The 12,967-nt window shown below is 46.7% G+C and overlaps 1 protein-coding gene and 1 pseudogene across 1 annotated transcript; both read right to left on the minus strand.

Annotated features, from left to right (window-relative positions):
- Positions 1-322: 322 nt before the first annotated feature.
- Positions 323-835, minus strand: LOC119458869 (major centromere autoantigen B). Its single transcript, XM_037720732.1, has one exon. It carries the CDS (start codon positions 833-835, stop codon positions 323-325), a length of 513 nt encoding a protein of 170 aa, XP_037576660.1.
- A 5,162-nt stretch (positions 836-5,997) lies between these two features.
- Positions 5,998-12,432, minus strand: LOC125946753 (uncharacterized; annotated as a pseudogene).
- Positions 12,433-12,967: the final 535 nt, after the last annotated feature.

The raw sequence follows: 12,967 nt of genomic DNA on the forward strand, positions 1-12,967 counted from the left end.
GGATGGGCTGCGCAGTTGTCTAAAAACAGCAGGCCACTGCGCGCATTGCATCCGAGTCGTCCGTCAAAGTAACGCTGGAAGCATTCAAAAAGTTCGCAAGTCATCCACGCCTTCGTGTTCTTGTAGACACAAGGCAGACGAGCGATGTTCCGCAGGTATGTCGGGTATTTCGCCTTCCCAATCATCCACGGCTTCATCATGTCGCTGCCGTCTTCATTGCAACAAAGCAACTCAGTTACTCATTCTTTGCTGACTTTTCCACCGTGGCAGGGCTCACCCTTCATGCTTAACGACTTGCTAGGCTGAACTCGAAAAAAAAGACCTAGTTCATCCGCGTTGTAAACGTCGCGTGGATGAAAATAATTATGGTGGGGAGCAGCGATAACCACTTATCGACGTCGGCCAGATTCACGCTTGCTGCCTCCCCATTCACCTGCCGGTAGGCGATGCCATGCCTAGCTCGAAAGCGACTTATCCACCCATTGGAGGTGGTGAAGTCGTCAATCCCAAGAGCATCGACAACTTCGAGGGCTTTCTCCTTAAGCACGCTGCCGTTGAAGTTAACTCCAGAGGCCCGCGCTTGTTTAAACCACTTCAATAGCGCCTCCTCCAGCTCCCCATGATGGGCTTCACAAGCTTGTTTTGTTGCGCCGCTGAATGCCATGGCGTTCGTCTCGATCCCTTTCCGCTTCGACACAACGGTATTCACAGTAGCCGCTGGCAGTCCAAGTTCGTTTGCTATGTCGATTCGCTTCCTCTTCGGGTTCCTATCGACAGCCGCTAGGATATTCAGCTTGTCCTTAATCGACAAAGGCTTGCGCTTCCTTGACGCCATGCTCAGCTGCATGCTATCGCTACCAACCGAAACTGTCACGAATTGCGCACTACTGAGCTGCGTGTAGCCTTGCACTAAACCTTGCATCAGCTGCCACCAGCAGAAGCGGCGCAACTGTACAGCTAATTTTAGTGCAGCTAATGCGGTGGAGCCAAAAAAAAAAATAACTGCGCATGCGCGTTAGAATTGAGTACGACACTAAATCTGTGGTACCATTCGGAGAACCCGAAACTTGCGTGCGGTACTGGCGCAAACAGTAGGAGAGGATTTTCGCCAGCAAAGCAACACAGAAGGGTTTCAGTGGACGGAAACAGTGTCTATTCTGCGACGTTCCACTTCGGCGATACGATCGCGCTGGCAGCCTATCTTGAAAGTGATCTGCGACGGGGAGTCCGCCGCGTGCTGTTTTCGCCGCTTAGTAGTTCGCATTGAAGCGAGGGGCGAGGTAGCGCAAAGGTCAATTCGCTCGCCGCTGTTGCCGCGCTTCATCACTTCGGGCAAACGAGCAATGCAGAGAAGTCGCGGAGGGGGAAATTGAGCACTGCAGAGAAGCTGTGCGGCGGCTGTCTCCCACTTAGCGCTTCACAAGCACATGAGAGCGGCGTTTTTGCACACCTGAATGATAATTTTTCGCTGCAGAACGTATCATACGACCACAGTTTGCCGCAATGCTGAACATTGCTGCCGAATAATCGTATTTTCTGGGAACGTATTAACCGGAACGTATTAACACATTCCTCTATGGGGTGATGTTTATTTTTCGCGATTGCGAACGTAGGAGCCGGGAAATCGTATTAAGTGGGAACGTATCAGCGAGGTTCTACTGTATTCCACTTGTTCTGCATCTGCAATGCACTCACGATGCACTCAAACTCCGTGGAAATAAGCTGGTCCAGGCCGATCCACAAAACTTTCTTTGTACTGAAACAGTGCGTGGAAGTCCAACACTCATGAAGTAGTCAATAAACTCACTGCTTAAGATACTTGGATATAACTATTGAGGAAACAACTACCTCATAAATGCACAAACCTGTGATGCTTTTACCCAAGGCGTATGTCTTTATTCATTTGCATGCTACATGCCGCAATAATGCTTTAACAGGCTGACCAGGCAAAAAGAGGTACCCCTTTCTAAACAAGGACAATTAAGCAGCACAGTTATCCCAAAATAGGTAAATACTAGTTGAACATTAAATTTAGATTGTAGGCATACATCATTTAGGTTAAAGAAATGTACAGGTGCATTGTTTTCATGCATGTTTAGGTAGATGGCTGAATTTGTTTTAAACGTTGAGGCGAAATTGCCACAAGCGAGTTTCATTAATCGCAATGCTAACTTGTGCCGGGCTAACTGGTAATTTCACCTGGCAAAAATGTCCAAAAAGGTGGGAATCCGCAATTGTCATTTGTGAACATTGTCAACCACAAAAACAAGCCCAAATGCAGTTATGATAAATGGAAGTCGTTACACTGATGGCATAAAATAATTGAACATATTTATTCCCCAGCAAATGCATTTTACTCTTCAGCCACACTGTTTAATGAAAAAGTAAATGATAGTTGTCGAAAGCCATCCTTCTTGAGAAGTAGGTCCCCTAAGCTCCATATATTTTAAATTTTAAAACGCGTCTTGTCCCCACTCCAAAGCTCGTGCTAATAGAAGAGGCTGTCTTCCTGCTCAGGGCTCTGCGGAAAGGGCACTGCAGCAGTGCACATAGCCTGCGTTTCACTTGAAGCGTCGAAATAGCCAGGAGTCTAAGCACGAAATGGCACAGCAGTGCCCGCAGTCAGTGAGGTTGATGGCAGTGCAACGCTGGCGTCGGCTGTACTGTCCACAAATATTGTAAACAGTGATCCATCTGTGTCAGGAATAAAAGGAAGGGTGAGGGAAGTGCTGTGCAAGAGCCTAGCTGTATACAGCTTCAACATGTAATAAACACGCTGGAGCCCTTCTGTGTTCAGGTCGAAGTGCGAAACGGTTCTAATGCTGGCCATCATCATATTACTAATCACCATGCAATGAGAAGATGGCCATTTATTTTTGCTTGTAATTGTGCATACTCCACACCTTCTGTTACCACTCATATTACTCTCATACTGGTCTTTATTGAAGTGAAAGTCCCAGTAACGTAAACCGAACGACTGAACCGGGCCCTTTGGAGAGGCAGGTATTGCTTCTAAGCGAGGCACCCCTTGTACAAAAGGTGGCTCTCGTCAACAGAGACATCGCATTCTGGCTTGTAAACAGCGCAGCAACGCTTCTCTACCATCTCAAATACTAGTCGGATCTGCCACAGCCTTGGCTGAGGATAATTTTCTTCGTCAAGGCCAGCTTTATTGTCATCTGAAACCAGTTTTAGAAGGCTCGTGAGTTCAAGGAAAATTAGCGTTCGGAGGATCGCACTCTTCAAGCGAATTCTCCATCGTGCCATGTTACAAAGTAAAAAAAAAAAACGCTTAACGTGGAGGCACGTCTTTCCGCTCACACTGCTCCGAGCAAACTGGCAACCAGCTGCGTTGGAAGGGCAGACCCTTCACCACATTGCCCAAGCGGTTTTGCTGTGCTGGCATGAATAGTCACGTCACAATAACATCATGCACATTACTTTCATAATGGACCCTGTATGTACACAATAGCCGCGTTTGCATGAATGCGACAGCAGCACGTCACATTTCCTGGTGCATCACCAGTAATGCATTGCGCCAGCATTTACATCTATCGAATTACCCCTGGTGTGATGGTGGCGGCATACGGTGTAGCACATCGTAGCCAAAGCAGCACTTCTGGCGTCGCTTTCAGGGTTCCCATTTTCTCACCGATCGTGCTGTCTGGCAGCTCGGCGAGTGCAGCAGATCTGCAGCAAATTCCATTCCCATAATTCCGGATGCGATGCGATCACGTTTACATGCACTCTCAAATTCAACTTGCTCGTCTCAATCCATCCCTGTCTGGTGCATTAATGTGACGTGCTTTCCTAGCGCATTAGCCCTGTTTACATGGATGTGATGCTCTAGAAACCTGATGTGATGCGATGTGCTAGTTCTCGTATTCATGTAAATGCAGCTATCGGCACATACTCAGTGACCCAAGTTGGTTCGATGGTTGCTTTCGAGCCCTGTCATCTCAGCAGAGCAGCTCAATGTGCTAACCTTCGACCTCGGACTACCCAGTGACTTAGGTAGGCGCGAAAATAGTTAGATACATGTGAAGTACCGTACGAATGCTAATGCATTAAAAGCCATGCACGTGTCGGCGACACCAACACTGCTACCATGCTACGCTCGATGGCAACACCCTCTCACCGCCCAAGAACAAGTTCTGGAACTGAAAATGTATCTGTAAATGTTGAGATAAAGCACATACCGAATTTTGGTCCAGATTCCCTGTTTTATAATGAATATAAAAATTTTTTTTGCGTCTTGTTTACCCGTCATATACAATATCAATACCGTTAGAATGTACTTAAAATGCAAACAAAAGTTTTCGCACAGGGCCATGTGCTAAAAATTCTTAGTTATTATTGTTTTTTTTTTCTTCTACGGAGCAAGCACTTATTCTGCTTTGGTTAGCTTTAATATGTAGCAGCACGTGTTGTGTCACATTACAGTAGTTATATTTTGTTTCATTTTCCCAGCTTATCTTATTGCGATTTCGTATAAAAAACCTAGTATGTACTGTGGAATCTCATTGATACACTCTTCAAGCGAACCAGAAAATAAAATGCATCCGAAAATCGTATTACCTAAAGCAAGCTCAAAAAAAAAAGAGAAAATCTGATTGCCTGGTCACAAAATAGCAAAGGTTCGTGTGACATCGAGTGATACTGTTCCGCATAACACATTATCGAGAGCAGCATCACTTGACACCACACAAACCGCAGCATACACACTTTTATTCAGCAACTTTCGAATGGCTCGTTAATTTGCACTGAACTTTCTTGTTCTCAATGCCCATAAAAGAGGTTCTTCTGGAAGTTAAAAAAAAGCCACCGGGGGTTTCCTCACTCAACTGAGTAGCGAGACACCGCCAGTTGGTGTGGCCGCACTGCTGCAGCAAAATTTTACTGCTGGCAGTGTGCTGCATGCATTTCTCCTCCAGTTTGGCTGGAGCTAAACACATTGTTCCTGGGCCTTTGGAATGTTGTTTAAGCTAGTACACTAAAAGGCCACTTGCAGTCATATTATCCAGTTTCAAGTAAAAACGCAATTGCAATAACCTTATGAAAAAAATGCTTTATGAGATGTTGGGGAGGGGCCAGGAAAAGAAAAAAGGAAAAAAAGGTATTCGGAAAAGGTGGTCGAAAGCCCCACTATTTCGTCTTTCATGTGCGCGCTTGAACGTTTGTGATAAGTACTTGCCTTCTATTTATCATGCGTATTTGTCATGCATGCATTTTACTCATGTGCGTTCGTTCGTTCCTTTCTTTTTTTGAAGAGCTGCGATATCGAATACGACTTAGTTATGCGCAGTGCTGAGTGCTGTCACACGTCACGCGCAACGTTAGAATGCGGTTGGTACGGAAATTTTGTATCCTTGTATTTCACTTATTCTTGTATTGTTTTGTTTTACATAAATGAGCTGCGACTTTGTATGCTCACTTTGTTATGTGCAGTGCCGAATGCTGTTACGCGCAACGTTAGCATGCTCTTGATACGGAATTGCTGTATTCTTGTATTGTTTCACCTATTCTTGTATTATTTCATACCCACTCCTGCCAAACGTTACTAGATCCTGCCAGTTCTCAAACTCCCACGGCGGCTGCCGCGGATGCGTGGCCCCGTTTCGTTTCCGCTCACCAGACGGCGCGGTGGCCACGGTTAGCCTGATGCTGTGCAGCAGGAAGCGCCGTCGGCGTGTATTGTAAATGGCCGTTCTTTGCCCTGAAATACTCATTCAATGCGCCTCAAATTTCTGCTGTCATTAGGGGACTCTTCGGACAATTGTATGAGGCTTATATGTGTATATATGGCTATAAATGAGCGGAATGAAAAGCATAAAGTTATAGTGGCAAAGCTGCCCACAAACGTGCGGCTGCTGTTTGCGGATATTCGTTACTGCAAACAAAAACTGAGCAAAAAAAAGGAACTTTCATTCTCAGTGATGCGAAAGCGTTTATTGCTAGGCCCAAGGGACGCGCACACAATGCAAATGTCCAACTGCTTCACAATAGGCGAGCTTTCTTGGTGGAGATGGCGACTTTCTCGCAGGCTTGAAGGCGTCGGTTGACATCCCTGGCGTAAAAATGCATTCATGTCGCGATGGAAAAATACAGAAGCTGACACGTGAACGTGGGCTTGTGCTGGTCACAACCCACCCTCGTCAGATTGCACTCATTCAGCTCGTCCAATACCTTCCGAAACAGGTCCGCACAGAGACCTTCCATCATAAGAAAATGAAATAAATTCATTTACAGCTCTCATGAAGTGTAGCATCTTGATGCTGGGGTGCCTAAGGCTGCCTTCCTTGAAGCTCCGGTATCTAGTTAGGTATGCATCAGAGCCAATGACAGGAGCTTCTGAACTAATGTCATGTAGACACAAATGGCTCTCTTTACGCTTGCTCATTTAGTGTACAACACATCCAGCTAAGTAGTACACAACACTGTTGTCTGGTAAACCTCTGAAGTAGCTGTGCTCATCACTCATTTGCTCAGGAGTAATACATGGAAATGATGTCATTTGTAGTAGCCTAGCTTCAATCTCAGTGCACAAGCTAGTTCTTTTTATTGCGATAGCAATTATATGGACACTCAAAAGCAGATTTCTGCCGTCGGCGTCGCCGTTGCCGTGAGGTTCCGTATGACGTCATTTGGAGAAGAAATCGTCGCCGCGCGCCGAACGCTGTATGTGCGAGTGAAAGGGAGCGAGGGGCGCGTCTTTCACGGGGAGTGAACGCACGGCGGAGAACAAACACGCGTTCTGCGCCGTGCTCGCTTAAGGGCTGCCGAAGTAGGCGTCTCTGTTTTTATATCAGAGGCTCCGGCAACAGTCACCAACGCCGCACGCATTTTGAGCGAACGCGGGCAAAACGCCGATGGCGTCGACAACAGTTCTGCGTGTTGCCGATGCTGCTGCATGTCCAAGTTTATACAGCTGATAAAGCTAATATCATTACTCCGTATAGCTCTCTACAAGTTTGCTATCGCAATTGATGCTTCGCCTTTCAGGTGAAACTGCGACAACTTTTTTGACCTGAGAGCTTCTCCAGCGGTCTTCAATGTGTCTTCCACATAAGCAAGAACAGCATTTGGTTCACCTTAAACACATCCACGTAGTGCTGTCTTGATGGGCGTGTACAGGCTCAACAGGCGAAAAATCTGAAAAATTCACGACTGTAGGGTGTGACTCATCACCTCCAAATGAATGTGTGAGACCAAAATGCAGCTGAAAGAGAAATAACAATCATTAGAGGGAAAGTCCATTACACCACCACATTCAAATTTAAAAGTGAAATATTTCGTGCTACCTCCAAGGGGTTCTGGTTTAGCTTGGCAGTCAACATGTACACTGCTTCCTTGTTAAAGAGATAACTGATGATGTCTAGCGTTGACAACAGTGGCACGTAGGGACTCCGTTGTCAGTTGAGAGGCAAAAAGCTTTGTGCCTTTCTCCAATGCATTTTTCTCGGTCACATTCAGGACGTCCAGGAATTGCTTTATGACCTGAAAACAAAAATTGATTAAATAATGATGCCAAGCGACGGCATACATACTGGTGAGACTAGGCTCCAGAAAGATTGGTTGTGCTGCTTTCCTGTATCTCCTTGGAATTGCGCCTGATTCCCCGGGACCGAAGCTTTATGTTGAGTGCATCGAATACATCATTCAGCATTCTTGTAAAGGTCTTAGTGCCTTCTGAATCTTCTAAGCCAGCGACTTTTGCTTCCCTGTAGACGCGTATTCCAATAGCTGTCCCACGGCTGAAGAGCTGTACAAAAAAGCATTGCATTTTTTCCACATATAAGTACACAAAAAAAAAAAACGGCATGTCTTTACAAAAACAAAGTTTACCTGTGTAGCTAGTCTGACACTCATTTTTCTTAAGTTGTCAGGTGCAACATGTGCCTCGGTGAGTTTCGGCACGACTCGGACGTGCTTATTTTTCTGTTTCATAGAGTGTCGCATAATGCTCAAAATTGATGCGAAGGTTGCCTGCCTGGAAATAACAAAATCAAACTGTTAAACTGCACTGAACATTTGCGCATGCTTTTTTCTTTACCATTCCGTAGGTGTGCTTCCTCAGGTGTTTCCTAATACACTTGACGATGTGTGGCACATCACATACGAAGTAGATATTCTGCGATGGCTCCCAGGGATGTTCAATGAAGTGGCGCGGTGCATTCGCTTTGCCTGAAACTCCAAACTGGCTCCACATAGATCTCTTATTGTCGGCCCCGTCACTGATAACAGCCAGCACTGACGCATCGTTCTTGTGAAGTTCCAGAACAGCACTCATGACGAGTTCTGCAAGGACTTTCCCAGGAGCTGCTCCCTTTGTTGCAAAGCTGGCGACTGGTTGCACCCAGTCTTCGAATAGTGGCACGAACATCAGTACCAATGCATGGTCGGCAAGTTGATCTGAGTTTGGTGCTGTAACTTCACCATAGTCCACAACGCCGTCCATTTTGCATGAGGCCTTATTAAAGGAGACGCCCTGCTTCAACTTGACCTCGTCAAGGAGCAATACTCCCAGCCACCTTAGGTGGCTTTCATCAGCGAAATGGCCTTTGATGCTGTTGAGCGCAACTTGATTAAAGCCATATTTGCATGGAATGCTCTTTATTATTTGGCGAAGGCGAGTCTCTGATGGCAGCGGTAGCAGTTGCATGTCGGCAATCAGAGTAGGCCTTCGGGCTCGAGATTTGCAGTAGCAGACATGTCATGAGCCACTCAGCATCATATCGCCGAACATTTCTCGACTTCACTTTCGCTACCATGACAGCTGTCTTCAAGGCCAACTGCTGTTTGGCTGGAAGAACGCTAAGGGTGCTGTCGATTGCTTCCTCCGTAACTGTACTCAGCTGCCTCTTCATCAAAACAAGTTCTTATTTTATTTTTTCTCGCCTTGAGGTTGCACGAATTCCTTTACACCGCAGCGACTTCAAGCAAACCCTCTGCTTTTTCCTGCAGTCTTTTCGCAGCTTTGTACGTTGCAAAAAAAACTTGTCCAAGGTCCTACATTGAGCACACGTAGCTTTAAGGCTCAATACAGTGCAGGTGTTGCGTCTCCACTTCTCACCTTCTTTTGTTGCCACAAGTGATGATGCGATTTTCGGGTACTTTTCAGCAGGGCATCCCTGGCACAGCTTAAGCTTTTCCATGTACCGCATCAAACATTTCAAGTTGTCAAATGAGTGCAATTGAATGCTCGGTTCCCCAGCGTAGACGCTGCGAGGCACGACTTGACCATTCGCGCAGACAGTTATTTCGAGGTTCTCCGACAGCGCCACTGACGTTTCCACACGGGGAATGTTACTTCTTATGCTGAGCTTGTACAGTAGTGCTGTTTGTCCAGCAAAGTCAAGAGACGAGCCTTCAATCTTCTGTCCCCCTTCCGCCAAGCGAGTTAGCATGTCAAACAAAGGTTCACTACTATCTGTCGTCCCGATGTTTTCTGCTTCGTTGTTGCCATCACCAACTGCTGAAATCGACTGCTTACCTTGTCCTTTTCGGGGCTTGCTTTTCGCCGGGGAGAGTCTGCGAGCAGGTGCTTTGGGTTTCCATGTCGGTTTCGAAAGGTAGCTCGGGCAATTCGGAAACAGCCGAGGCACGGCGTCGTCTTTCAGTGCCCATTTGTCGCGCAGTATCGTTGCCACCTCACCACAAATGTTGTGCTCGAAGACTTTCAAAATGTCACCATCGCGGAAGTTAAGGTCACAAACAACACGTGCTTGAAAGCTTTTGTCCTGCCTGGGTACTGCTCGCTGCCATAGTGCAAGGCGTTTAGGCCTGAAAAAATGTCTCGTCTCACCTGCAGATAGAACGGAATTGTACCCACTTTTACACCCGGTACGAAACAGCGTGGCATGGTTCATACACTTGCCGGCACGGTCCACAAACATCTGTTGGCACTTGCGCAAACTTTACCAAACACACTGCAGCGGGCTGTTTACAACGCTCGTCCAGCCGTCCTGGTCCGCCGCCTTGTCGACTTGCCGGGCAAACTCGCCGAGCGCGCCCCCGCGCGGAGCGCAACGGAACGGCGTCAGGCGGAGCTCATCAGTTTGAGAACTGGCAGGATCTAGTAACGTTGCTCCTGCCCAAGGCCTGACATTCAGGCCGGCAGTATGTACCAAATAAATATTATGCAGAATTGTATCAACAAGATTACACTGTGTGCCAAATTTGGCACACTGTGCAGTAAAGAGTTGACTCTGACTTATTCCTTTCTCTAGTCAAGCCAATGATGCATGGCAGAATGAAGAATGCCTACAATTGTGTTGCCTGACTAGGTCATGCATTGACTGCCTCAAAAGTTGTCTGACAAGTGTCCCATCAAGGTCAATAGAAGACTGCTATTCAGCATGAGCACTTTGTCTGAAACTTGGGCTCTAGGAAGAGAAATATTTGCTGTGGGCATTCTTTATGTATTTGGAATTATCTTTATTTCAAACATCATCACCTATATATATAGACAGCACGAACAGGACCACCTTCACCTATTCAAAACAAAACCGACACTAACAACATCTCGTATTCTCTTCCTTGTTTTGAAAAGGATAGTAGGTTAATCCGTTAGTAGATGCATTAGTCGACAAGGATATTTATAAAACACCGTATTCGCTCGTGTAATCAGCGACGTTTTCTTTTTCTCAGAAAATACAGCTCCAAGTTTGGGGTGTTTATTACTCGGGGTAAAATTTTCGGCTCACATTTTCACGCATTAAATTCAAACGTGTGTCAACAATATGACTACTCTCACATTTACCAATACTGTATTTACTCGAATCTAGGCCGACCACGATTCTAAGCCGACCCTCTAAAGTCTGCAGCCAGAAAAAAAAAGCTAACCTCGATCGTAGGCCGAACAAAAAAGTCGAGGACAGCATTCACAAAATGAAAACAGCATTTATTGAATCTGAACGTGCAGAGCTCATTGAACGTCGTCGTCGCTGCTAGACTCGTCGCTGTTTTCCTTGTCACTGTCATCTTCAAACAGTGCACTATCTTCGGTACCGTCAAGCGCATTAGATATGCTGCATTTTTTAAAGGAGCGCACGATCAAAGGACCTGGGATGTCGTCCCACACTGCAGCTACCCAGCCCGCCAGCTGCGATAGCGATGCCGTGTGATGCGGCCCGTTGCCGTTAGCATGTGGTCTTCATCAGTAAACCAGTCCATGTAATATTTCCGCAGACGATCTTGAAAAGTTTGTTTATGCAGACATCAAGTGGCTGCAACTGGCCCGTCATGCCGCCCGGTAAGACAGCGAGGTCCGTGTTCGCGTGGACGAGCGCAGCCTTGATGTTGTCGCTCAAGTGCCCACAATATGAGTCGAGGACAAGGAGCGAGGTCTTCATCAAAAGGGCTCCTGGACGCTGTCACCACACAATCTTAACCCACTCTTCCACCATCGCACCCGTCATCCAGATGTTCTCATTTGCCCGCACAATGACATTTCTTGGGAAAGTTTCTCGAGCAGGCAGTGTCTTCCTTTTAAATATAAGGAGGGAGTTTATGTCCATCAGCTGTGCAGCACAGCATCACAGTTGCGTGGTGCTTCTCGTAGCCCGCAGAGTGCACCTTCACTTTCTTGGCACCCTTTTCATCCACGGTGTATGCCACTGGCATATCAAAATAAACAGTTGTCTGGTTGGTGTTGCCGATTTGACCAAGGTTGTAGCCTGCTGCTTCTCTCATTCGCAGCACGTAGCGCTGAAAAGCTATCAGCTTTTTCTCAAAATCGCTTGGCAACCTTTGGGTGATTGATGTGTGACGTCGGAGGCTGAAGCCGAAGCGCTTCATGAATTTCTGAAGCCAGCCCTGGCTGGCTTTGAAATCCTTTGGCGTTAGGCCTCGCTCCCTTGAAAGCTCCCTTGCTTTCGCTTGGAGCACTTCTGTTGTTACTGTTGTTACTGCTCTCTGCGTCCGAACAAAGTCTGCTAAAGCTGTAACCACTTCGTGATGACAGCCTTTTTTTGATCCAGTAAATGCCATCCTCGTTGTGGTGCACGCAAAATGCTTCTGTCGTCCCCTCCAACGACGGACGTTCTTCTCATCGATGCCAAAGTCCTGCCCGGCTTGAAGGTTCGACGATGCTGCTATCACAACTTTTCGCTTGAAAGCGGCACTGTAATGGCATCTCCTGCTTGGTGTCATCGCGGTAACGCCACGATGCACACTGATACGGTCGTCAGATGATACGACACAGGTCAAAATGGCGACCTCGCGTGTGTACGATACTACGGTTGGCTACTGGCACGGCTAGTAGCTGCTGCGATTTCTAGATGGTGCTAGCTATGGACCGTATTTAGCTGTTTCAATGAAAAACTGGCGCGCTTTTTAAAATCCTCGAATCTAAGCTGACCCTAGAGTTTGGAATATGATTATTTGAAAAAAAGCTATCGGCCTAGATTCGAATAAATACGGTATATGCAGTAGAAAAGTAAAACGAAAAGCTACCTACTTACCCTTTTTTAATGAATGCGTGAAAGACATTGGACTGTACATACAAAAAATTTATTGGCAGATGCCATGCATGCTCCTCTCTCCCCTCTATCCAGAGTCAGTGAGCACGTGGTCATCATTGCTAAATGTGGACTCAAATTTTTTTGAATTCCATAACATGCCTTTGCTTGCATCTAGTGCGTTAGATATTCCAGTCCTCTTGAAGCTTTCTCTGACGACGTCGTGGGAAATCACTCGCCACGCTTCAGAAATCCAGCCACATGGCGTTTCTGCTGACGGCCTCTTAATTTTCCCACCTGGAGTGAGTGCATGCTGTCCTCCTGCCATTCAGTTTGGGTACAGCCTTCGAACGTTGTCCTTGAGGTGCTTGTTCAAAGACACGTCCAAAGGCTGTAGCACTGAGACGAGGCCGCCTGGAATTGCAGCAATGTCAGTGCGCAGGTCTCTGAGCATGTTGCGTACACTTTCTACAAGGTGCCCGCGAACATGCCTGCAATCTCACGGA

Source organism: Dermacentor silvarum, chromosome 7 (assembly GCF_013339745.2).
Source record: "Dermacentor silvarum isolate Dsil-2018 chromosome 7, BIME_Dsil_1.4, whole genome shotgun sequence".
NCBI classification, from domain to species: Eukaryota; Metazoa; Arthropoda; class Arachnida; order Ixodida; family Ixodidae; genus Dermacentor; species Dermacentor silvarum.